Source organism: Ambystoma mexicanum, chromosome 6p (assembly GCF_040938575.1).
Source record: "Ambystoma mexicanum isolate Mex_15411 chromosome 6p, UKY_AmexF1_1, whole genome shotgun sequence".
In the NCBI taxonomy this organism is placed as follows: domain Eukaryota; kingdom Metazoa; phylum Chordata; class Amphibia; order Caudata; family Ambystomatidae; genus Ambystoma; species Ambystoma mexicanum.
In genome coordinates this window covers 1,358,581,128-1,358,609,054 of record NC_090935.1, presented here as the reverse complement: position 1 = coordinate 1,358,609,054, position 27,927 = coordinate 1,358,581,128, and the positions used below count along the sequence as shown (strand labels likewise).

Sequence of the window (27,927 nt, the reverse complement as noted above, 5' to 3'; positions counted from 1 at the left end):
GAGACCTACTATCTCAACCAAGTAGCCGCAATCGACACATTTTTGTGCCATGTAACTTGCCTGGTAATGCAAATTTCATGACATGGAGAGCGAAGGACAAAGCTTTTTCTCCAAGCAGTCCCACTCACTGACAATACCCATGCCGGGGGCTTCCCTTTCTAACTTCATGCCACATTCAAATGAGCTCATCTTCGCAGACCATCCTCCCACTGTCTTTCTGCACATCTCACCCCAGAGGAACACTTTGATGTCTTCTTGCCCATGAAAAAGAATGCTACTTTACCCCACACCTCCTGCTTTTTGTTTCACAGTGCGCCATTTTTAAATGACCTGAATGTTCCCTACTATCACCGTCATAAACTTTTTGCTGCCTCCTTCATGTGTCACTTCCTTTACTGTACCTATTGTCTCATCCTTTATTTGTTGCTTAGCAACATTCTCTGATATTCTATGCACCAAATCACCTACCCCATCCCTTTCTTTATGGACATCTTTGGCACCTCCATGGGTAAGTGTGAAGTTTTTGGCAATGACAAAAGACTATTGTAGAGAAGGAAGCCGACTAAACCACAGTGTGCAGACATGACAGACCAGTCCTTAATAAATTTGCCATTAAATTCACCCAAGATTGCAAGAGATCAACCATGCACTTAGAGAGGACACGTGGTCACTTATAGCTTCTTGAACATTGCAGTAACATGCATAAAATGTTTGTCCGTCAATGGCAGTAGTTTAATGAAATCCGTTTCCAGCCTTACAATGGCTGCCTCAACAAATCCTTATCAACAATACCACAAGGGTTAGGTTCTTTGCACCGGACAGATTTCTCTTTACACTCAAGGGCTTCGTAAGGCAAAAAGGTTGTTTTTTCTTTTTTAGAGTAAATTGTACACTTCCATTTGCTGCCAAGTGAGCACTGCCCTGCTCCTTTCACCCCCTCCAGGACAACAGACTACAGCTATGTCTATGTCCTTATCTGGCGAGGCTAATGCAAGCAGGCCAAAGCTGCGCTGCTACTCTGGCCAGGGAGTCCAGCACAACAATGCAGGGTCCACTGCTTTGTAGGCTAGGAAATCCCGACGTCTATGTTGCCAGGAGACCAATATGCAAGTGTTCAGCATGACATACAGAACAACACGAATATTGTGACTTTCTGGGTGCCTGTGGAACTGCACTTATTGTCAAGGAGACAGCATGAAGAAGACGTGTGAAGGGAACATATGGCTATTGCATCACACGCTAAATCCTCCCTGCCATGGAGAAGTGTCTTTCAGGCTCAGGATATTACATGGATGGCGGCGTGGAAGGAGTGTGCACATGCCACGGGCATGCCAGAATAGCTTGTTGCCTCTTTTGCGCGTAATGCATATATATCAAAGAAAAAAGAAGGCCGATTCCACTCAGCTTACGGCGGCACTCCTCTTGTAATACCAATCATCACTCAAACACAAAGCATCTCTGTTAACGTCCTTTATTCTTCATATGGTGGACAAGGTAAGCACAGAATTCACCATAACGCATTTCACTCTTACAGACTTCGTCAAATTGTAAGTGAAGAGGGTTTCTGGGTTTTAACTTGTCACTGGCGAGTGAGTGCTTTTTTCATTTCTAAACATCCATAGTCATTGCACTGTGGTAAGCCTCAGTCCATTTGGCCGGCATGTTGGGAGTGGTTATTGCATACAAAACTTTACTGAGCATATTGGCTTGATTGTATATGTATATTGTTCACATGTTTTTGAACATTGGTTACCAATCAAAGCAGACAATGTCACGGCTAAGTGGTATACAATGTGTACTGCTTAGCAACAGTAATAATAATATATATGCAACCAAGTCTGATATTTTCCCACCATAAGAGGACTGAGTGTCTGCAGCCGCTGCCATGCAAACCCTTCACACCACCCAACAGCTACTGACAAGAACAGACACTAGCCCGAGCTCCAAGAAACAACAAACATGGCAGAAATTCTACTCGGGTGAGCCCCGAGAATCTGCAGCTCCTCCGGAATTGCACTTGCAACCTTCCCCCCATTCTCTTCAAAGCAGAACTCAATATAGTCTCGCTGAAAAGTATCTAAACGGCGAGAACTTACCCAGACCTCATTCTTAACAATAGAGATTCCAATTTCCCTCCAGCCAATGCCCTTTATGTGCAAGCTTAGAGCCTATATCCTCCTGATTCACCTATCCTTGTGTGGCCAGAAAATGCACTTTATCCTGAATCTTATGATGTGTAAACATGTATCTGTCCTATTCGTTGCCTCAGTAGCTACACTGAGAATATCTATCTTTTCTGCTCCAGGCTTACTGCCCCACAACGTTATGGTGCACCCGATCCCCAACCCACAGTAGCCTGGTATAGGAAATGCAGTCCACTTTCAATCGTCGGTTCACTTACATGGTTTTAGTTTGAAAACTTTCATTTTTTAACGCAAACTAATAAATGCACCTTTCGCCATAGTTTCCACTGCAGTTCAGACATTTGTACATTTTTCTCGTTATTTTATTATTTCTTTTTTCCCCACGTGTGCTTCTACTACCCCCACAGTCTAGTCATTTATATTCTTTCAAGCATTGTTACGAGGGGACCCCGCTGCTACCCTCTTCCCTTCCCTGTAGCCATGTTCAAGGATCCTGCTTTGCAAAATGTTAAAAGAGGACCGCCCTTCAACTGTCTGAACATCCTTCCCATTTTTCTACGTTGCCCCCCCCCCCCACATTTTCTATCAGCATGTGAGCATGCTTTGTGTACAGTAGGCATGATGATTTTACGTGGGTCGATCTTCAGCAACCCAGGGGTCTAGTGAGGTGGCAAGAGATGGTCATTATTTGTGAGAGGCAGCAAGCGATTGAATTGCCTCATGACAAAAAATATCACATGCACATCTGCTCTTTTCTCCGCTGGAGGCCGGCTGTGGCCAACAGACCATTGGGAGAAATCTCTGCATACATGATGCATTTAAAGAAGGACTTCCCTTATGATTTGCCAAATCTTGGCCTCCAGAGTGACACGTTGATCTATTGAGGGCTTCAATGTTGTAAGATCTCTTAGAAAAACGATTATGTTTAAGCTCAAAAACAAGACGTGTTTAGCCTGATGAGCAGGGCATGTTCATGATAGTCACCACACTACACAGGATGAGCTGCGCAAAGTTTACAGAAATATGGCAACATATGCCAGTGGTGTGGCATCTCACATGAGACCCCAAAACCAGATATCACCAAAGCTGCTCAGATAATCGGACCGTGAACAAGCTTTCCATCAAGGTCATTATTTAGTCTCCTCTCCCCAAAACATGCGAGGAAAGCACCAGAGAAACATGCCCACCCAAGTCTTGAATCAGTTCTAGAGGCAGTTAGGCGCATAACCTAAGAGGGATAAACCAAAAGGCCTGCCATACTACCAGATGAAGAAATGGGTCAGCAGAACTTCCGCGAGGAGGATGCGGATTATCCCAACCTACCTACCAGCTGACCTGCAATTATCCTTTGTGAGTGGCTTTCATCAGTCAACTTGAGAGATAAGGGATTGCATATTGTGTCCAAACCTGGATTTCCTCAACTTTCAATGAGCTGCAAGCATCACCGTAACCTTGGTACAAAGGCCACGGTGATGAGAAGATTGAAATAGCAAGAAACGGGTCACATAGTGTTTCGAAACCTATTCCCCACCTCGTAGACTGCACTGGTTGGTTAATTCTTAGACACTGTTGGTGGTCCCTATGGTATTCAAGAAGGTTTGGATGCAACTGAGCAGTCACGAATCTTACATCTGATTAGCATGTATCCGCTCGCCTGGAGTAGAGCTACAGTATTTAGAATTCATGGATTTGCCCTCCACTTTGTATTGTGCGAACAGCTCTTCTCTGCAGAGAGAACTGATGAAAACAGACACGCCGTGCCTGCTTTTGAACATATTGGTCGAGATGAGGAAGCATAAAATAACTACCATTAGGATTTGTGCTGCGGGGTAATTGAACCCTTTCTTCACATCTTAGGGGCTCGGTAACGGTACATATGCACATCCCAGCTTTTCAATGTATTTATTGACGGTCTAATTGAGAATTCGTTAACGGCTACTTCCGAGTTCCTTTTGCATCGGGGTTCTCCATTAACCATTATTGCTTTCAGCAGATGGTGTGGTTCTGATTGCAAAGACTGTAGCAGATTCCAGAAATAATAACTAGTTGGTTGATCCACATGGCGGAAAGAGATCAATATGATCAAAGCTAAGGTGATGCAATTAGGCAAATGAAACGCGCCATGTCACAATCATATGCGGATCAAAGTTCATGTCAATATCTTCGGAAAACAAGATACCATTCAAATGTCTCCGGTGAATGTCGCAATTTGAGATTTACTCAGATCCGCTTGATGAGAATGTATTCGGCCAAATCTACTACCATTGCAACATACACGGTTGCCAGGGGAGGGTTTGCAGCCAGCAGCCCAGTGTTAGTGGACCACTACACATTCTCAGGAACACTGTTAGAGCTAGGGCAATCTACCCAGGTTTATGTAATTAAATAGTACAGTTACGCTAATTAAGGAATTACAGTAATCTTAAACTAATGTTGCCTTGAGTTCCCATTCAGAAGAATAATCATGCCCGTCTGATACTGGGGCGAGTTCGGAGTTTATTTAGGGATATCACTAAGAGAGTCGCATATCTGGTACACATAAGGGCCGCATTGTATGGATTTTGTTCCCGATCTTATAGTCCAGAGCATCAAGACATTCCACAATATACTAGGAAAAGATTGATACTTCTAGAGAAACATGGGAGTTAGCTAGACTATCCTTTACAAGCATTCAAATGATTTAAAAACCTCTGCAAGGCATGGAGAATACTTAGTCGGGGTGAGTAAGCCCAATCACAGATCACTTTCAGCCATTTTGCTTTATTAAATGACCTCTACTGACTGGGACCGGATGACAGGTAGAGGGGAATGGGACCAGTTGCATTTGCCTGTGCCAGAGTAACATGATTTATACATCTATGACACTAACTTTGTTCTGTACGTTGTCTTCTGAAATCCGACTCACTTTCTTGTACCAGTACTGAAATCAAGGTTTTAGATAATGCAGTCCAAATGTGAATATCTTATTAATAACCTGGGGGGAATGCGTTCACCATTCAGGACAGAGGGAACGCGGGCACTATCTGTCAGGTCAGGCCTGCGTTTACGATTGTTCATTACCCAATGAATGGCAGGCACCATTTTTCTTTCCCTGTCTTAATCTTTTCCACTGCATCTCCTCCCACTGGCTCTCCACTCCCTCCCGCCATCCCACCCTGCTCCCCATGGAAGTTCTAAGCTTCTACCATCTTCCTACGTCAGCTTTCCTCCTCGGCTGCCAGGCCCAACACAAACCTCTGAGCCTGCTATGTCTTGGCCCTCCATACCTTATCTCACTACCGGTACCTCATATGCTACATAGAATGCATGATTTAGGCATGCCCTTAGCCTCTTGTTCTTTCCTGTTTTAGATTGAGCTATTAGATGGTTAATTAGCGTGACTTATATGCTGAAAATATTGCATTGGAGTACAGCCAGACAGGAAATGACAGGAAGGACACATAGCTTGTGGGTGTTGTTTGGCTATTTACCCACCCACGTACTGCCCATGTCATGCTAATCCCTATGGCCATTCCCACCCAATACCTGACCCTCTCCACCCAAAATACATCCTCCTGGGATCTCTTTAAGCTAGCTCTATCAAGCAGTAACATCCAACATTGGCCTGCTAGTGTTATTTGTAAGCATTCTTGTGACAGTTCATGGCTTAATAGCAGCTGTAAATGCACCGCTGATGTCTAAACCAAGTGTACCTTCAGCCACTTGATTTATATCAGTTCCCTGCACTAAAGTCCTGTTAAAAACAAGCCTTTACAAAGCCAACAGTTTGGGCTAATGTGTAAGCATGGCAAAGGCGTTAGCCAGGCAGTGCTACTGTATGCCCAGCATATCTCACTATTTTCCATCAGTTAACATGTTATGGCCAGGCAGTACCTACACAAAAGCCAAAACCGTTGTCTTTCCCAAGTCATGTTTTACTTTCCCCTTGCAATAAGGCACCAGCATTGCTCGGGCCAGGTTTTTGGTATGGAGGGCCATTACCAGCTAGTACTGTGCCCCCAACACCATTATGGTCAAATTAGTGTATGGATTCAAGTATAAACATTCTCTAAGCCAAAAAGAATGCTCGGAATGCCATTTATAATGTCTGGTATCGAAATCATGCCAAACAATCTGATGTAAGCAGCATCCTAAGAAGCAGCAGAGAAACACTTATAAGCACGTGCAGTTCCTTTACTCAAACTAACAAAAAGCAATGGAACAGGATGTGTAAAGTGTGTTCATCATCCTCGCCCCCCAACAATAAAAACACTGTCCTTTTATGCTTGCACAACTAACAGCGACTGGCTTCCCCTCGGGAAGTGACTTGGAGGTAGTAATTTGTCTATCATTCTATACAATGTTATCTTCTCCAGGCTATAAATATTAGAAGGGCATTTTTGCAAATTATCAATACGCAATATTTCATATTAAAATCCCGGGGGCAAGTGCCATCTAGTCATGTGGCAGAAAATGCAGGTTTTATTATATGGCAAAGCCAACATACCGCCTTTTTTGTCTGCATGCACCGACCCACAGCACTAGCCCCTGACACCTATAAGACCCTGTGGACATGCTGCATCACTTCCTGCACTTCGGAACCCATCTCCCTCATAGGTAAAAGCCCAAAGACCGCAATAACTTGGGCATCAGTTACCTCATCATCCATCGGCTACTGCGACTGACATCTGTTTCTATGTCGATGACGGCCATATTTGTCGTTTTCTTTTAAGCCAATTCAGTGAAGGCTACATTTTCTTTAAAAACACAGCTATTAGAAAACAGAGTTACTTGATTGAGATGCTAAGAGCTATATACACCTCGTTGAGGGGCATTACCGGCCTAAGGCCCAAGTTAAGGCACTCATTTGCTTGTGCCTCTAACTTGGTCAGCCCAAGGGGTGTTTCCATCTGATAATGCCCCCACCCCACACCTATGCATTTTTCTCATGTTTTCTAATAATTAATTCTAGCTCGTTTTACCCGTAACGCTAGTGTGGAGTTGTTTTTGTCGCTGCTCTGAAATGTTTTTTATGACCGACTCATGAAGGCAGCCCTCCACCATTATTATTGTGAGCTAACAACTCCTTCCTGTGGGACAGGAAGCATTGATTGAGGCCAACCAACGTCCAAGAGCAGCCAACTTGAATTTCTAAATGACAAGAAAAGTGTTCAAAGGAATGTAGGTCAGAATTGGTCAATAGGAATAGGCAACCACCTGCAATAAAATGCTCGACTCTCTTAGGCTAGAAGAACAGCTTACGGCCGTTTGCATGGAGAAAGACCGCCATTGAGGTGAAATGGGACTTCCTATAAAGGGTCTCCAATAGAACACATTGCTGTACCAACTCTTAATGGCGGACGCTGTACAGCATGGCAGGCAGGTATTTTATTATACTAGAATGTACACCCAAGTACATATAAAGACTGAAGCGGAAGATACCCTGTGAACAACCACTATGTTTGCCGAGTAGATTCTCATGCACTTAGGTAGCCTAAGGTGTTTGCAAAACATATCCTATCTCCAGAGACATGCAACTTAGTAAAGATACAGCATTCACGGAGGATCAGGGTATCACTTGGAGGTTTCCCAGAAGGACCACAGTATTATTTGAATTATCCAATTCATCCTCCTGACATCAGATTGATGCTCTTTTCCAATGCTACCCAGTGTTACCCAGGAGCCTGTTCCTCTTCTGTCATGACCCCAGATTCTAGAACACACATCTGTGATAGGCTTGCCTCAACAATAAATTGGATAGTGACCTGCCCCCAAGTTATTGTGCTGGTTTATGCCGAGGGATATAAGCTAGGGAGAGGTCATTATCTCAATCATGGAAAGTAAAGTCATAAGTTGGAGATGCGTCATTCACCCAAGGAAGGTTAATTATTTTAGAGTGCTTCTCAGGTAAGAATATTTTGTAATGAGGTCTATACCAGAGGTTACAGATTGCATTCCAATTGGGTGAGAGGAGGTCTATACTGAGGCGATATGCCTTGAGGTGGCGAGCAGTCCATGTAGCTAATGGCCCTCTGCCTAAGTAAAGGGCCCAAGAGCAGTGACGGTGCCGTTCCCGAAAGGGTCGGCCCGCCACCGAGGGGCAGATCACCATTAGCACCCTACACGACTGCTAATTTTATTTTTGTTTTTATTCAATAAAAACACCAAAAACAAGAAACTTACCTTTCCTGCGTGGCCCCGACCGGCCGCATTGTGCTGCTGAAAGTCTCAGTCTGTTTTCCAATTCCTCAGCATAAAAAACAGAATGAGGGGACAGCAGCACTGCCGACGCCGGGCCGCACAGGAAAGGTATTCTTTTCTTTTTTTTGTTGCAGACGCCATTAGCTCCCAGGTAGGAAACTACACAGATGCTTAGTGAGGGGGAAGGGAGATTGGGAGTGGGGCGCAAGCTGGCCAGGCAGCTCGGAACGTGGCCTTGTACCATACAGTACAGCCCGCATTCTGAGTCTCCTAATTGGCTTAAGCCCTGGGAGGAGGTCTATAAAGGAATCAATGTCTAATAATAATGCATACCATGCATAAATCACACAGCACAAACTGAAGTGTCTCCAGGTTCTTACAACAAGGTTTATTATTACCCACAACAATGGTACTCAACACATCTGTTTTAGAAGAATGAATGGCTCAGTCTGCTCTCCCAGTACTAGAACCTGGGTCTGCAGTTTGCACACAGGTGTCAGAGGAGAGCGCTTAACTCCCCGAGCGATCACAGTGGTAGTAGAATGTTCACTTTCATATGGTTTTAACACTGCAAAATCAGCCTTACATTCCCCGACTCCCCTGACACAACCCAAGATCCCTCGTATATTTGAGAACACAGTAAGACTCCAGGTAAGTAATGCATGACTTGTGTTAAGCGTTCGATTGAAGGCTGGCTCACTGACCACCGAATAGTAAAATGAAGATTTTCAGAATGACCAAAACATATGTGAAAAATCTGAATTTAAAAAAATCTTCGTATGTATGCTTTTCTCCCACTTGTCAATTGTGAATATGCTGAGAGCCAGGCTGGATTTGACTGTTCATTGGGTAGCTGGCTAAGCACCGCTGGCCCCTGCTGGAGAGGATGATCAAAGACTAGACAGCAAAAACTGAGGGCATCCATTTTAAAAACATGTTGTGGCGTAGCATGAATGAGGAAGAAATTGAAAGCAGCAGAAGAGCGGAAGATGTAAAAAAAAAAATATGTATGTCGTCCCCGCTGCCCATGCCAAGCCCCCATTCAATTACCTGTTTGGCGGAGAAGACAGTGACCGCTGTAAGTGTACGCTGGAGTTCATGTCGTGGTAGTATGGCTGGCTCAGCTGGTCTCCAATTGGAAAGGCCACCCCGGCCCCTTGGGTTATGGGTGCTGAAACATAAACGGAAACCATTCAGAGCAGCATTACAAGAAACCTTGCACACATATTAAGAAATTACGATCCATCAGAGATTAAAAGGCACGCATTAATTAAGGGCCTAATTCGTGGAACTTTTAGCACTGGTACAAAGTGACTTTGCACTGCAAACAAGCACCCCGATTCAAAGAGCTGTGCAAAGTGTATTCTTGCAGAGCAAAGTCACTCTGCACTGCAAATGTACTCTTTGCACTGTGCTAAATGGGTGACTTTGCGCTGCTCGGTGAATCAGGGTGTTGGTTGGCAGCGCAAAAAGTCACGTTGCACTTCGCTAAAAGTTCCATGAATTAGGCCCATCATTTACATTCAGTACAGTGGTGGGGTTGGACTTTTATCAAAATCACTCCCCAAAACTGCACATCCCCTCATCTCCAGGGCTGAAGGAGAGGATGCTTTTTTAAAAAAAAAAAAATCAGTAAAATGAACAAATGGAGAAAAAAAAAATCTCTAAATAGCGTACATAAAAACGTGTACATTTTTGGTCGCCACGGGTTAGATTTCTACTGACACCTGCTATAGAACCACTCTTCACTTACCTAAATCAGGTATTGTCCAGCATCATACCAATGCTGGGAGAGAGCTCCAGCTGGCAATACTGTTAGTCACTCACTGTACAAGCGGGAGAAATCCGGCATGAAGTGCGAAATACGATTACAAATGATTATTCTAAACAAGTGGCATTACTTGCCCACATCTGGAGGACTTGGTAAACCATTTTCCTCTCTATAAAGTCGATGGTGGAAAACGCTTCACAATAGCGATCTTGTTTGCCATGAGGGGGCTCGTCTGGGGAGTCACCGACTGCGGGCCGCAGTTTACAGCTGCCTCCTAGCGTGGCCGCCCCCTTAGCCACCATCCCTCAAATTATAATAGCCTGCTTTTCCTAAGGTCTATTAAAAGAGTAGGATCGCTAAGTGACTTCAAGGCCGATTCTGGAGGCATCCTTAACATTTTTAAAGATTATGCGTTTTAAAAAAAAAAAAAAATATATATATATATATATATATATATATATATATATATATATTTGTCTTCTTCTGCGGAATATTGGACCTGCTTCGCTCGCACTGGTCTTGGACTTGCAACTTAAGGCTCGGGTGAGAAGTGGTAATAGTGTATTCCTGTTTCACTCATACGCTAGAAATGCGGTTATACTTGAGTGGTGTTGAAAAGCATATTCACCAAGATGACTTCAGGCATTCAAAAGACACCATTGGTGGGTGCATTCATTACACTGGACTTGGGCACCTCATAACCTGTTCATTTCACTGCCTACTGCAGCGCCCGGAACCCTGCATAGGATGCGGATGATGTGAGACTCATGTCAAGTCTTGATGTGTAATCTTACTTGATAAAAAAAGAAAAGCATAACAAATATAAGGTAAGTCCCATGGCAGGGAGTATATGCAGGTGGCATGTTCGGTTCTATGCATCGGCCTCCTTAACCCCATCATATAGGTACTGATTTTTAATGCAAGTTTTACATGTGCCATACACAAGTCACTTAAGGGCACGTAAAGAGGCTGGGGAGGGGGGGCAGGGGGGACATGAGGAAAAGGTGATCACCAGCCGTAAAACCATGATGTAATTTGCATTGGTGGGCTGCCATATTCCCAGTTAAGTGCTTTTAGAGCTTCAATTGTGTGGCGGTGGGTTGGAGTGCAGGGGTTTGGCACAACCGAACGTGCACCTATGTGTTTGCTTAAGCATGTCCCAGAGCACCATGCTCGGGAGCACTAGTTGGCAGGGTCACGTGGACATTTCATGCATTGATTCTTTCGACTTCCGTCATCTGTGATTGAGCAACCGGGATCCACGTCAGCTCTGTCACATGCAGGGGCGAAGGTTGTACTTGATGGCTCAAGCTCCAAAGCTTCAGAGCTTCAGAGCTGGCCTTTCATTGAATTCACACTGCCTGCAAGTGTGTACGGTTTGTCCCGTATCCCCACCAGGGACAGCCTCTGCATCATTTAGCTCATGTGTATCCTAAAGACAGATATGAATTTATTTTGGGATTGAAAGCACAGTTTTGTATTTCCTTCAATGGGGTACCCGATATTTTGCACAAATAAAAAACAAACGATCTACCTACATTATGTTTATCACGAAGAAATTGGCATACTAAGCAGCATTGCATGTCTTTTTCGTGAAGCAACTGCAGTGTTGGCCTTTTCCACACCGCAATTGCTTTGCAGAAAAGAAACAGATCTCGAATGTGGTCAGAGGAGGATTTGGATATGGGGATTAGAATTGTGTGTGGCATCTAGCGGGGTCATGGCGTACAGGCCCGCAAAGGGTGTGAGACCAGAGGGTGGATGAGGGGGACTTCCCCCTTCTAGAAAAAAGGAACTAGGGCCTGCTGGTAAAAAAAAAATAAAAAAAATCAATTCCCTGTGAAAACAGGCACAAGGCATTGGAGCGGTCATGTTTTGCAATTGTTTTGAGCGGACATTGGGCTTGTTTTGTTGTTTTGGGGAACAGAAGGGGACAAAGGCGTTGATGCAGTGAAATCCTGAGATGCAAAACCATTGCGGCAAAGACAGGAGTGCAAACGGCAGGCACACTACATGGAACCGCTAAGTAGAATGCACAACCAAGTGGGGAAATCAAAAGGACCGCTAGAATGAGTGGTGACGCTCACCTTCATGCCCACACGCTAGCATGAGTGGTGACGTCAATGAAATAAATGACTCACCAGAGAGAGAGAGAGAGAGAGAGACAGAGAGAGAGAGACAGAGACAGAGACAGAGAGAGAGAGAGAGAGAGAGATACATCCTTGGACTGTCCTCAGGTTGGAAGCAGTTGTATGCGCTGCTAACATCATTGCTGCTCATCCAAAGCCAGCGGTCATTGACTATCTGGAGCTAGTGGTGTATCTGAGGTTTTCCAGCTGTTCTGAGAGGAATTTAATGGATAACATCGATTTAAGTGAGGGATAAGTCGATATTACCATGGCAGGAAAGTAAAGGGAGGTAGATACAATGAGCTTTCAGGATGACTGCATCGTGCGGCAGCCCGGCGTGAGCCACGTGCTGCTTATATCTGCAAGTGACCCCCAAGTCACCTGTGTGATGCGTGGGACACGGCTGGGGTTATAATCTCGCTTCCCCAGGGATTTTGGGACTCCTAATCCTGTACTTTTCAGGTTAGGAAAACAAAACTGCAAATCCTGTAAGGCTCAGAGCGGCCGGCTTAAAGCAAACCACTCGCCTACATGCCCAGGGTGACCAGAGGTCACGTCGCAGGTACAGCGCGGCCACGTCCTGAACTGCCCTGTGATTGCGGAGTCCAGATAGCGACAACTGCAAATACCCTCATCACGCTGACGGGCTCTTTCTTTTCTTTCATGTGAGGAAAAGCTAGCAATCGAGAGAAATGTAGGGAAGGAATTGGGCCGGGACAAGACAGAGCTGTGCTCCGACAAAAACTTGCTTGCCAGAGCGCCGTTCCGTGCAGACCATCCACCCACGTGGACCCTCGATTTGTGCCTGCTCGCCCTGTCGTAAACCAAATGGTATGAGATTTAGTTTTTTTAATTAACGAAACCATCTAATTTTTGAAGACCTGTTTCTTTTTAACAAAGTAACTTTTTTTTAAGGAAAGGGCCTTGTTTTCTTAAAGTATCAGTTGGTTTTTCTCAGATAAGTTTTTCCCTTTAAAAAACGTTTTTTTTTTAAATAATTTCTTCTTAGTTTAACGAAGTAAACTTTTTGCAAATATTGATCAGTATTTTCCTTAAGGCGAAACATTGTCAGTGTGGTATTCATAATTGGCCAGCACAGTACATTTTGTTTCTCACACCACCAAATTCTCTTTTGGAGGAGCTGAATTTGCAGAGCAGTATGAGACTGCTCAAATAGAAAGTGTAGATAGGACATCCTTACCCCCAGTCAGGTGGGTTTGGGAAGGACACCTGACCCTATCAGGTGAGGTGGCATCTCCCTCAGGGCTTCAGTCCTAAAAAGAAATGGTGGGGACTGACGTATTCAGTTGGGAGTGACGCCACTGGCAGTGAGCGTAAAAAATGGAAAGTAATGTGCACAGTTCATTTTAGGATGCCTTTCCCAACTCAAGAAAGTTCATAGGACACATTAGCATTTTCCAAGAGACCATGTTTTCTTAAAACATTGCTTGCTAACTAGAAAAAGGTGTGCATAAGATAATGTGTCCACTCCAGCAGAAAATCATTACGAGTCTTTCAGAAAAAATATGCTCATAGATTCTTGTGGTCCAACGGCTACGTTTCTTGCCTCATAGCCGCGCGACCTGGTTTCGGATCCCAAACACGGCTCTGTTTTATCAATTGGAGGCAGCATTTAAAAAAAATAGTCATTGATCACTCCCTCTGAAAAAAGAAGGCAGACGCTGTCTACTTGCGTGTTCCCTCAACGAGAGCCATGGTCTCACCCCATTAGGCAGCGTAACTCTTCACCCCATTAGGCAGTAATATATGAAACGTGTCCATCTATAATCCCATTGGGCACCAAAGAAATGAGAGCAATCTGGGTGCAATACCTTTGCAAACAGGCAGTAGAGGGATCCTACCCATGCCCGCATGAGGCATTTTAGGAAGGACCCACAGAATTAGGAAGAGGTAGGGAACCACTCCTAGCAAGAAGTCAGTACAAGAAGCACTCCCCAAACGCAGTGTAGGTATGACCACACATGATCAGTAAGTACAGCAACTTACCCCATTTATTGTAGTACAGGAATACCCCACCCCATAGAGCAGTTCAGGAAAGACCCTCCCAAATGACAATGTAGGTATGATGTTCATCAGGTAATAGGTGTATGCCTCCCATCAGGCAGCACAGGAATGAGCTCTTGGGTTCTATAATGGGACAGTAAGTTTATACATTCTTCCATTATTGGGGGAACCTATTGGGTTCTATAATGGGACAGCAAGTTTATAAATTATTCCATTATTGGGAGGACCTCTTGGGTCCTATAATGCAACAGCTAGTTTATACATTCTTCCATTATTGGGGGAACCTATTGGGTTCTATAATGGGACAGCTAGTTTATAAATTCTTCCATTATTGGGAGGACCTCTTGGGTTCTATGATGGAACAGCTAGTTTATAAATTCTTCCATTATTGGGGGGACCTATGGGGTTCTATAATGGGACAGCTAGTTTATAAATTCTTCCATTATTGGGAGGACCTCTTGGGTTCTATGATGGAACAGCTAGTTTGTAGATTACTCCATCAGGCAGTATAGAGATGACATCTTGGTTCTATAACGGGCAAGCTGCTTTATAAATTACTCCTTCAGGCATCATAGGGGTAACCTATTGGGTTCTATAACGGGACAGCAAGTTTATACGTTACTCCATCAGGCAGTATAAGGGTGACCTCCTGGGTTATATAATGGGCCAGCTAGTTTATACATTATTCCATTATTGGGAGGACCTCTTGGGTTCTATAATGGGACAGCTGCTTTATAAATTACTCCTTTAGGCATCATAGGGGTAACCTATGGAGTTCTATAACGGGACAGCAAGTTTACAAATTACTCTATCACATCAGACAATGCAGGGATGAACAACGCTAGTCAGAATAGAAAGAAGCACACCAGTCAACATGTGTATGACCCCATCAAACAATATAGTAATGACACTAGTATGCTTGTCTATACTGCCAACAACGTTAATGTTGTAATTCCTCAATGTGTGTATTGTATTGCAGAGGCCTTAAAATAAATTCCCATGAATCACTCTCATCTAGTGTGTGGCAAGATCAGTAGAATAAGGCAGAGTTTGCAGTAGAGGCAGCTCACTTTTCCTGCGTGGTTATGAATAGTCTTTGCTGGTTGGGTCCTCTAACCACGGAACCCAGATAGAAGTGGCTGCTGTCGCCAACTTGGCAATGGCCGCTCGCAGCATGCAGGCCCCTGCCACAGGGGGGCACGTCTGTGATCGCTGTACAAGCCCCGTTTTCCAGATCGGACCAGCAATCACAAAGTCACGTGAGGCCGCTTTCCAAGAACATCCGCAGCTACCACAGTCCTCAAATATACACGCATCTCTCACTTATATGAGCAGGTTCCGTGTTCAAAGCCATTTAATGTGCAAAGTATAATGAGATGAACTATGGATGAGCAGATCTTCAACCCAAAAACAAACCAAACAAAAAAACATGCAACAATAATGGAGGGGAACTCGCAAATTAGCATCTTCATTTTAGATATTTCAGAAACTGTGGCCCAAATTACACACATTTTGCCCTGGAGGTGCCGTTTTACATGTTTTGTTTGCAGCAGGGCACGCCAGTGTAGATGTGGGGCACCGTTTGGCGTTCACCTGATAATCCCCGATCTATCCGAAAAGCAGTTGACCTTTTGAAGAAGTGCACGGCATTGCATTTTTCATTTCATGTAAAATGTTTGGATACAGTGTACACACGATGCACGTGCCTCACAGGGATGTACACTAGCTCCTTATTGAAAGAAACACAACAAAACAGTGGTACAATTAACTGAAATAGCCTACAAAAAAGCCAGACGCCAAACATAAAAATTAAATAACACATTTGTAAAACAAAACTACCTATACAGAGAATCTATACAAATCACAAAAGCAGCTGGCTAAGAGGTGCCTGTAGTGGTTTCCAAACCTGAGCATGAGAGCAGGCTCCGGTGGCTGACCCCCTGCCCCCCAAGCCCAGAAAGAACATGGCATTGCGCGTGGGAGCCTCGAGCCTTGCAGGCACCTTGCTGACATCCTCGCACATTTACCATCTAGAGAAGCAGGTAGGCATGGCCAGGTGCACCCCTTCACAGCTAAGGGAAACCACTTTACCCTGGGTGACTCGCGCTCTGCCCTAACATGATAATGCTGTGGACCAACTATGCCGCGGGATGCCGCCATTCCCGCCTGCCAACTAGGGGCATTGGCAGCAATCAAGCCAGGACTGTCCAACTGAAAGCCGACGCGCAAGGATGCCGCGCGGGCCATTTCTTAACTAACTGTGTCCACTAGACTATGGGAGGGGAGCAAGTGCCTAGCCCACGCCGCACCCCACATATCCGAGTGGCAAATGCGTGCCCAACTTTCATGTGCCACACTCGTGTGGAATTTTGGGCTATGCTTTTTTTAAACACCATTTGCACTGCCAATCCGAGTGGCTGGGAATGATTTTCTAAAGATGGGTTTGCCTAAAAAAAAATATTTAGTTATGTGTTATTAAGTCCACTTGTAAAGCGCGCGGTCACCCGGGGGCATCATGGTGCTAGAGTAACCATGCAGCCTTCTGAAGTGGTTGGTTAGTGAATACGGAATTGCAATTGCTTCAAGCACCCATGTGGCTTTACTGCTGGGTGCCTGCTAATGTCAGAGTCCCAGCATTCTAAACACAAGGTGGATGGTAATGCATTTGAGGGGACATGCCTCAAGCTTACTCAAAAGTATTGCTTTAGATTTCCACCACCTGAAAAGGGCTGGCCACTGTGACGAATCTGGACAATGTTTCCCTTCTCCCCAGAGGGGAGCCACCCCCTTTGAGGCTAGGGAGGTGAGCCTGCTATGCAAGACCCCGCCCCCTAAAGATCTGGGCAAGTGGGACCTAACTGGGAGTGTCTCCCCACCTGGGGACAAGAACTACCATTCTAATAAGGAACTCTTCGCCCAAAACACAATTTCTGCTTATATCGGTTTTGGAAAAACTTTGATAGCTCCCGCTATGACTATATACCCTTCAAACAAATACCCTTCACTCACTCTATTGGCTGCGGGTAGTGCTAAACATCACCTGGAGATACACAGAGCCAGCAGTGACAGGAGAAACGCGAGACACGCCAGCTGGAGGCAGAGAAGCAGGTGCTCTGAGTTAGAGGCTCTGGTCAGGTGAGGAACTGAGATGGAAAGAAAGCCGTCTGCCATGGTGGCATGACCAAGGAAGAACAGTGGTTGGCCTGGTGCACAGCAACCGATGCCGAGACCAAGGAGAGGAAAGGAGCTGTGTCCCCAAGTTCCACAAGGCAAACGCCTTTACTGACAAGATGAGTACCGAAAGGGAAGCAAATGCTTCCAAAATGAGGATGTCCATGAGGGGTGTGAACTGTGTTGAAGATTGTTGAAATTGACAACAATACGAGAATCTGAGAAGATGGAATGGGCACACAACACAGGTAAAACAGAGTAAAAGAGATACGAAGATCGCATTTATCAGAGTTGGAGAAGCCGCCAACAGTAAGACTGCTTAAGCAAACTGAACGGGTATGTGACCTTTGTAAAAAGGAATGAAAGGGATACATGTGCTTTATGCCATGGATGAGAAAGCCGACCAACATATGAGGAACTGATAGTCAGAAGGACATATGTCCCAAGCTGAACTGAGCGAGACGAGTATGCACGCTCTGCAACAAGGCTAGCCAAGCCACCCAGGTAAGGGGAAGCCTGCCATACCCGAGCAGGAAGAAGCCCTATGTTTATTAATTGAACTGAGAAACAATCACCCTGCCAAAGAGTCACAGGACTTTGGGGATTCCCAGTGCCATTAAGGTGGGATACAGAGAAGCAGGTGTAAAATAATCCTGGAGGGATTTGACCACTGAACACAATGTAGAGAAAAAAAACTATAAGAAGAATTCTACTTTTCCAAAGGGGAAAGAGGAAGCAAGGCAGAGAATATCTGTTTTAACCAACTGTGAACTGTATCCATCTACTTCAAAGGAACTTTGAGACGGAGAACAAGTCATATATGAGTTGGGCCAGGCAGAAGCCCTTCCAAGTCTGAAGTGCAAGCCTCCCTTTTTCCTTTTAGGTAGATTTTCTAAAGTGGTAGGGCGAGTTAGTCGAGTAGGATTTGGACTCAGTACTCTTTTTGGACTTTGACAAGCACTCTTAGTTTTAGAACTTCCCTCATAGCGATAGGGGCATCAGATAGGCAATTTTCTTTTAGTTTAAATAAATCACAGTGAAATATGATCCATTGTAGTAAGAGTCCTTCTTCTATTTCACCACACCACATAAACCAAGCAATAGCCCCCAGGGCCTAAAAGTAGCAATTCTCTTGGGGGCAAAGAAAGCAATGCAGAGTCTGTAAATACTGCAGTATGACTTCCACTTTCCCCTGTGCAGGGTTTGCAGTTGAGAGTGCATCCCTGTCCGACTCATTGATCTCACAACTTTGCTTAAACTACTCCCGGCAATGCCACAACAAGTACAAATCTGGTGTGGTGCGTATGGACTGTGAGGTGTAGTTTCTCCACGTGCCGAGCAAATTATGCATGCATGTGCGGTACTCTAAAATGAAATCAATGGGGCAGGGGAAAAAAGTGTCCATCTCTACAAGAGAAAACTTGTAAAAAGTGCATACATTGTAGAATGTTACATGAAAAAGGATCACAGCATTAGATAGTGCGTGGGCAGATGTCAAGCAAAGAAGGAAGTAAGATGTGTTTCACTTAAAGGTACATGCCAATGGGAGTGGTGGAGGTCGAAGCGGCCAAAAAAGTCTCACACAGATATATTGCCCATGAGTGTGGATACAGTGACAGTGGTGGACATTAGTGGCCATGTCACAGCAGCCGGGTAACTTAAGTGCTGTGCCAAAGAATCTGATTATGAGATGCCATATGTAAAAATGTGTAGTTAGTGGTGTATATGTGTTTGGTGTATGGTTGTGGGGCGGTGATAGTGGCATGATGTACGAGGGTGTTGAAATGTGTGTATGTGAAGAGGTTCTGGAGGTAAAGGGTGCGTAAAGCGAGTGTGGCCTAAGGTTGACAGGGTAGGAATAATGTTAGCACAATTTTTGCCATGTCTATGCCTATGTCCATCATCCTGATCCCTTGACAGACAGGAACTGTCCTGGCAGAAGGCAATACGGGTGCACCAACTCAACCGCAAGGCACAGTTTTGTGCTCTCAGCTTATATACACGAGTGCTGCAGGACCTGCATGTGGCATTTGTCCTCCACAGTTACTGCATGTGTGGCCTTGCTAATAGGCAAGTATGCCTTCACATTGCCGGTCATGGTGGTGGGAAATGTTTTGCTATGTTAACCACAACGTGTACTACATCCTTCAACACTATCGGGCTTACAGCACCAAGGCGTGTTCGGGTAGTGGAGTGGAGACAGCAAATACCCCATCAAGCAACAGCAAGACTACCACTGTAGCAATGGAGATGGGCAAGAGCCTTTTCATCATCTATGAACCTTCATAAAAAATAAGAATGCACTGTCCATGCTCTGCAAACTGCTGGAAACAATATGTACAACTGACACAAATTACCAATAGGAATATACTGTCAAGGTGTGGAAGCTGCCTGGTATGAGTGTGGCTTCTCAAACACACACACACACACACACCCCCCCCCCCCAAACCCCCACCACCCCGCTCGCTCCCTCCTCTTCTCCCTCCTCCTCCCCCCCCCCTTTCGGTGCTAAGGAGGATATCTTTCCTCCTGCAAAATGCTGGAGGGAAATCCTCCACCTTTCTGCCATAATCAGCAGAATTACTGCCGGCAGTATTTCACTGGAAATCCCCATGGCGTCCGGTGGACTCCAAAAAAGGGGGACTTACACCACTGGTGTAACAGTAATTCCATTTCGCGGTATTTTGACAGATTTTACCATCGAAATCCAGCCTAACTGGTTGTGAGGCCCATGGTCTAAATACACATTTATATATGTCAAACTTGAATATACCTCAGCACAGTTAATATGGCACCTGTGCACCATTGTACTAGTTATTGCTATGTACCGGGGACCGCAGCCTGATGTTTGGACTACAACTCCCTTCAGCACTAACCAACAGTCAATAGTGAGTCAAACCTCTGGTGACCTGTAGCGTGCAGACCTCTGCTATAGACAATGCCTCGGCTCAATACATCATTAGCAGTGTGATCTGAACACGTTGGGCCCATTCACAAACAATGCTGCAAGCAGACTGCTCCCACATCTTCTGCACGGTCCCCACGATTCCTAAAGGAGACTTGCATGTAGGAAGAAGGGCAAGCTGCATGACAAAGGGACTCACATCCCATCACCCCTGCGATTTGTAAATGTGAGATGAGCTACTGACAACCATAAATGGATTGCCACCACTGTTCAAGTGAGCGGAGGTTAGTGTTCATGGGCACTGGCAGAAACCTTCAAACATGACAGAAAAGCTCATGGTTTGCGAAAACTTATCTGTCTGGCATGTAGGAAAGCAGGCAGTAGTATGAACAAAGCCCTGTCTGAATTGGGTTTGCTGCAGCCGTAACAAAGAGTGAATCACTAGGTGAATTAGAGTGCGCCCCCAAAACACAGATTAAGCTGATGGGGATGCTTGTGGTCTCGTGCAGAAGGGATGTGACCAAGCAGCTTGGGCTGGATTGTCCCTTTTGGGGTGGGACAAAGCCTGATTTGCATATGGTCTTTCCCCTTTCGTATTGGTTTGGAAGGTGAAGAACGATGGTCTGGAGCGAAGCCAGAGGTTAAGATTCATTCTAAACCTTTTAGCCATCACCTCTTTTGTTTTGATGAGCAAACACAGCCTGTGCAATGAGATTTGGACAAGCAATTTCCTTTCATGAATTGAAGGATCCCATATAATGCATCACTTGCAGCCGCATTAGGCATACAGAAGTTAAAGAAATTGAAGTGAGCCCATAAACGTTCTTCTAATAAACTAATTCCATCTTCACACTACCCATTGGATCAAGATGGCACCACTCTTTCCCATCTGAACTAACCTTACATGACTTCTTACTTATTTTACAAGCACTGCACCGCTGACATTTTGTTCCTAGTAATTTTCAAGTGGCTGGTCCCAAAATGAAACTTCAAGGCTGAAACTAAATTCTCTGATGGATGGAATCAAGGTCTGCCTTTACAGCGCTCAGATCCTTTCCACGTACAAAGTGGTGATAAGTCGGCGCACGCACACCTGCCGAGCTTCTTTCTTTAGAGTATCTCTTTCAAGGCGTTGCTGCAGAGCACAACATGCAACAAAACATCTGCAAGCCCCAAGGCCAGGCGCTCTTACAGACCAGCGTTTCCTGACGGAAACATGTCACCTTATTTAACAAAAACCTTGCAACAAATCTTAGACAACTCACTTAGGTGCTTTGCTTTCATAAATGAGTAAATATTTTACATGAACCCCAGTCGATGCACGCAAAAAACGAAACTTCTCCAATTTTCTTTGTGGTAACGTAAGCATTGATTTTGGCTTTCAGTGAACCTTTTGAACCTACGCAGTTTTCAAAACACCCGTTGCTTCTAACAGCCAACTGATTGCATGCCATTCTCTCGTCAATTTCGTGCATTTTAATATTTTAAGCATTAGTGAGTGAGCACATACCTCCCCCGAGTGCAAATGTAGGGCTGTGCACTTTTACACAGACAAGTCCAGTACAATAATGTAAATATCAAAAGCATAAGAATAATCACAAAAAGCCAGTGCCCACGCAGCGACGAAAACTTGAACAGCCAAGAATAGATCCCATCACCACCTGAGGGGAACACCTAGGAATAAAGACGCAGAGACACCAGGGTAATACATGTTTTCATTAAAAGTGTAGTGTGTGTTTTATGTATTTATGTGTATGTGTTCTCTGCTTTGGTCTTGGAATAAATCATCCAGCCCACCATCGGCCCAAACAAAGATGGCCACGAGGAGCGCGGGTGAGCAAGTGGCATGTCCATGACAATGGGGACGCCACCCGAAGTCAAAATGGTGCGGCGGCCATGGCAGTGATGTCGGGTAGATCTCCCAGGCAATGGGGCCCACCCTGAAAATAATGACAATGTTGTGGGTGTGGCAGTGAGTGTGCATGGGCCGCCCAGCCAACTTACCCACCCTGAAGATCAAGAAGGGCTGTGGGTGCAGCCGTGAGTGAGGGCAGACCCCCAAACCTGCACTACTCGTGCAGGGGGCTGCCCAGGATTTGATTAGAGCACAGCCTGCACGGTGAGTGTAGGTGTCCCAGTGTGATGGGCAGGGCCACACTGAAGAAATGAAGAGTGGCCAAGTCCAGCCATCACCTGTAGGGGACAGGCCCCTGCCAGGCACCATCCAGCATCAGGAGAACCAACAAGCCAACAACCAGCCTTGACTTCAGCCCTGCACCAGCCAACACAGAGCCAGCATCACCGTAGACAGGCGTGTGTACTAGCACCTTGGAGAGTCTTGTGTGCTCGATGGAGTTACCAACAATGATCTAAGACGCCAATAACCAGACAGACTCAAAGACTATGGCAAAGTCTACTTAAATGTTAGCTCAAATAAAGTAGGGCAATCTGGCGAATGGTGAAATGTAGTCCACGCACTCACACTTAAGTTTCGATTATACACAGGCTTTATACTGCAACATGCGTCATCTATGACATCATCGTACGTGCCAAACTATAAAGCCTATCGAACTGAGGGATTGGTTAAGGCAGAATATGTACCTATATATCATAAGTATTAGTACTATCACTGGATGCCCCTTATCTAATAGGCACGCCTTTAACCACCACTTAATACGTATAATACAGATTATAGCAGAGTAATAGCAGCCGGTTGGCCTGTGCAACATTGTTTGGCAGTCCGCTAGATAACCACTCATGATTGGTTGGCATACATTCTCAACTTTGGACATTCGGCTCCCTAGCAACACGCAAGCAAAACGAAACCCAGGTGCGGGGAACAATGTCAGACCACTGCCCACATTGGCCAATTAGCCTACTATCTCTCATCAGTTAGACAATGAGCCAAGGCTTCTCCTTTGTAGTTGACCTTGCTGACGGTTTTCTTCTGTGGGGCTTTTGAGGGAGTCAGGGTACACCATTATCTTCATCTGATGCTTGTTTTCAAGTCTTGCATCACGAGTCAGTGGTCTACGAATTTGTCAATTTCAACCTGTTATTTACTGCTATTTGATTTAATTATGCTGGGCGCTATTTCGCCTATAAGCCTCTGGATACTTGGTTACTCCATCTTAAGTGTGCTTTCTGCACCCTTGATTGTCCAATACTTGGCACTTGCAGAGGTTTTTGCTTCTGCTTAATCCAAGAGAAATGTGCCCTTCATTCATAGCTTATCCTGGTTCACTCCTTTTGTGCTTTCCAATTATGGCTTTCTGTGTCATCATCCTCAGTCAACAGATTTTTTTTTCCTTGCATGAAGCTGTTTTCTGCAGCATTTCTGATCTGCAGCCCTGGTTCGTTTCTGAGGTAGTTTTGACACCATCCAACGTCCTTCTATTCATCTCATCTACCTTGCGTTTCTGCGTATATACATTCAATACGCGTCTGGTTACATATCTTCTTTGCATATATGGTTTCTTCGCCTCTGCATACATGTTTCTCTTGTTACTTTCGCATATCGTTTCAGTACGTATTAGCATCTTCTTTTCATTGCCGGTCAGCTAGCACAGCGAGTAGATCGCTTGCTTAGACATCCGTGCAGAGCCTGCCGACGCAGGTTCAAATCCTGGCAGGGCCAAACTCAGTCTTTCAGCCTTTCTGAGGTCGATAAATGAGCACCACACACCGTGGGTAATAAGCAGTGCTCAGATGCCTGTGGGTTCATAGCGCTATATAAATGTGAATCATTACCACCATGACATCACTTTACTCTCATCTGACTTGCTTTACAGCTCTTCTATGTCCAATCATGTATGCCGACATCCTTCCACCATATTAGTGTGAGGGTACATTGAATACGGTTGTCTGAGTGCATAATGTCCATCATATCTTGTGTGCTGTATTGAGGCGATACCTTGTGCCATGCACATAGTCTTCCTGCTTTGCTTCCAGTATGACAGAGCTGAGGGGGCGGGCACTGGAGATGATATCATCTGCTCCTCTACATTCGTCAAGGTACTGTGAAGGGGTGACTGACTGCAGCAGTCATCCCATTGTGACATAGTGTTTTATGTAGTATATATGTTGTAAGTCAATGTATACATGTATGTATAGTTATATGTATATATTTATTAAGTGTTAAGTAGCATGTTAATTGGGGGAAGCACAGAGTATGGGGGTAGCTGCTAGGGGGAATGTTAAGTAGGATTAAGAGTTAAGTAGGGCTGAAATATTCATTATAAGAATGTCAAGTATGTAAAAGGGGTAGGTATGGAGCTGGTACCCCGGTGTGGTGGCCTGCTTTAGGTCACCTAGCAAGATGGGATCACCCACAGAGGCCATCCTCTGGCCTCACACTTTGTGTGGGTGGTACCTAAGGTTAGGTAGGGGGTCTGTTGCACCAGACTTACCCTAAGGGTCCATGAGACCCCTCCAAGCACGTAGCAGGTCGCCATTCAGTTGGAACTCACGCCAGGGGAATCCTAGGGAAAATGTAAAACAGACATAAGTGGTTTTATTAAATAAAGAGGGGTCACCGTTTGGATCCCTATAATATCCACTCTGGTGTGTGTCCCTTACTGATCTAAGAACTCAGGGTGTAGCCCATCTCCTTTAATCATCAATTTTATTTTGAGGTGCAGTGCCCCTCCCTAGCCAGTGGGCCTGGGGGACAGGTGTAGTGTTTCCCATGGGGACTGTCCCTGGTTCGTGGTGAGAGCTGCACGCCTTTGCTTGAATCAAGGTCTGGAAATAGGGGCTAAATGGGCAGATGATGTCTTGATTGGAACAGGAATAGGTGAGTTAATGTACGAGGAGAATACTGGTTGCCAAACATCAGCTAGTGTTAAGAGGAGGTGCCCCTCTTTCTTTCAGAAGTTACACTACGTCGTGAAGAGTTGCAGTGGCAATCCATGACAATCCTTTCCGCTTACATTAGCTGTGCTGATCTGCTTTTTAATCCCTATATTGGGACAAATTTGGTTTAAATTTCACTATTTGGACCAATTCTTCAAAATGTTCTAGTAATAGAACCCTCCAAATCCTCCTGAGAGGGGTGGTGCTTGCTTGCATGGTATATTGTGGTGCCACTTTCATAAGCACTTCCATGACTACTTTTGGTTCCCAGTCCTCGCCTGGCATTCACCAATATTTGCATTGTCCTCTCAGGTCCCCTACCTGGCACACACCTGGGAACACCAACTTAAGCATCTCTGCTTGCACATTATGTGTGTGTAAAGTACCCATCTATGGGTAGGCTATACATGTTCTTTACACTTCAACTCGTAAAAACGTCCTTTTCTGAGTCGTGTGCAATTAGTGGTATAAGCGTATAAAAAAAAGAAGTGAAAATCTGACACCGGCGGGGGACACAGTAGGCAGGAAGGGAGCAACATTCAAAACGTTTTTCAAGGGTTGCAGATATGCTGGTTAACAACCAATTGCATTAAAAAGATGGCAGTTTAGCTGTGAATGCTATTGTGTGGTAAAGTGGAGAAGCGTGCTTTAACTCCAAAAAGAGCAGCTCTAGAATGTTGAAAATGCTTCCAAAAAGTAGTGAAACTGGAACAGTAAAAAATAAAAGTAGCGGAATGCCGCTCCTGACCATTCATGTTCACTTTGACCACTGTGTGTAATTTACATGCGTGTGAATTTTAACCATTTCCAGATGTAAAGCTATGTGTGTTGGCCCCACGGCTCTTAAATCTGTGCAGTTGAAGACCTAGGTGAAGAGCCCATGCTTATATTATTTATTTTCATTGCGAGGAAGGCCGTTCCTAGATTTCCAGGCAGTGCATGGGGCAACTGCTTCATGTGTGAACACGCTGGGGGAGTCATGTGATCTAGGGCAGGGGTCTGCAACCTGTGGCTCGCCATATGTTTTGGAAAACCATTCCCATGATGCCTCGCCATTGACTATCCTGGCTAGGACTGGTAGGATGTGTAGTCGAAAACCTTTGGAGAGCCAAAGGTTGCATACCCATGCTATAGGGTCAGACATATCCACTTTTCCTTTTCTGGTCAGTGATTGATAGCAATTGGTGGCAGACTCATGCCAACCCATCCGTCGAGCAATTGTAAAATTGTTTATTTTCAATGCTAGGACAGCCAGGCTGATCTTAAAAACAAAGTTGTTGATTGGCACTGCATGCCTTCCTCACATTCAGTGTGATTAGACAGGAGTTTCAATTCATTAGTAACACAAGTATTTGTCTTTTGTCCAAGTACATGATATGGAGTAGCCGGGAGTGGTGAGTGAGGTGGGAGTAGGCTATGTGGCTGCAGCAGAGATGAGTTGCTGATTGGAGGGTGGTTCATTGATGACTGAAGAGAACTTTAACACAGACTTGATGATGGTTCAATCTGTCAACTTTGCCACCCAGTCACCTAAACCTATCACACAGCGGTAAAAGGTTTTCCAGCACAAGGCTCTGTGGGAGGCGGGATGGTCTCACAGGTGAGTGTAACGTGAATGAAGAGTGCAGCGGCATAAGCAGTGTATGAGACTACAATTCTGGTGGGGAGAAGGGAAGGCTGGCCTATTGTCACAACACAGGCCAACCAAAACCAAATTGATGTTGGTCCATGTACCACAGCCTTCATGAATAGGTATTAATAGTTAAGGAATACATTCTTAAAGATACCAAGTTATCCCTGTTTTACCAAGATAGTAACAGTCCAATTGGGGCGCGGCTTGTTTACATTTTTCACATTCTGTAAAAGGTGATTTTCAACACATGTTCATGTTCCCGGCTGGAATTTGCTTGTTCACGAAAGAACTAACGTGTCTTTTGTCCCAACCCATCACGTTAAGGCACCCTTCTCACCAGCACATTGTTTACCTTGCTTAATATGAATACATAGATTTATAGTTAATTGGTGGACAGGTCAATGTGGAAACTTTTTGCAACTCCCAAGATGCCTCCTCCAATGCCCCTCTCATGGGTGGTAATTGGCAGGGCAGCAGATGGAAAGCCTTGCATTTGAAAGGACATAAGATCCGATTATGGCTGTGCCTATTTGCCTATGACTCTGGAACAGCACTGAAAAAAGACCTTCCCCTTCCCCCCTTTAGCACCCCCAGGATTCACTATGCCCTGGATGTATCTCCTCTCCCAACGCTGGGAAGTGGGGGAATATGTCCCTCAAACCCCCAATGACGAGTATGAGAAAGGGGGATGAAGCAGAAACGTGAAAGCAAAGCAAATATTAACAAAAGGAACGCGCATGAGCAGAGCTCTCAAGTTTCCCCTGAAGCCCAGACCATGCGGTCCCTTTTATTCCCTTTGAATTGTGGGACTTGCAGTTTTTTCTTCTCATGTGAAATTAAGGAAGAATACAAGTCAGAGCATTAGAAGCAAAAACAGGACTAGGTGGCCTTCTCACACATAGCTGTGGGAACCTTCAGAGCTCTGCATGTGAACAGGACCGCATTCTGTTGAGTTCTGAAGTAAAGCCATTTGTGCATGCAAACAAACTCTACATTGATGGGTTTGAAATGGCCGCAACACTTGAACCTTAATATCCTGTTGTAATGTCAATAAGTGCTTATATACTCTTTTGTAGGATTGTCACCAAGACAAAGCCTTTTAAGTCCCAGTTGTT

The 27,927-nt window shown here is 45.0% G+C and overlaps 1 protein-coding gene across 8 annotated transcripts in view; it reads right to left on the bottom strand.

The window, feature by feature from the left end:
* The window catches only part of NFIB (nuclear factor I B), an 870,278-nt gene that overhangs the window by 182,725 nt on the left and 659,626 nt on the right, over positions 1–27,927 (bottom strand). For all 8 annotated transcript variants that reach the window (XM_069626065.1, XM_069626060.1, XM_069626059.1 and 5 more), the window contains one exon: positions 9,375–9,495. In XM_069626065.1, the coding sequence (XP_069482166.1) occupies positions 9,375–9,495 (121 nt within the window). The remainder of the gene's footprint in view (positions 1–9,374; positions 9,496–27,927) is intronic.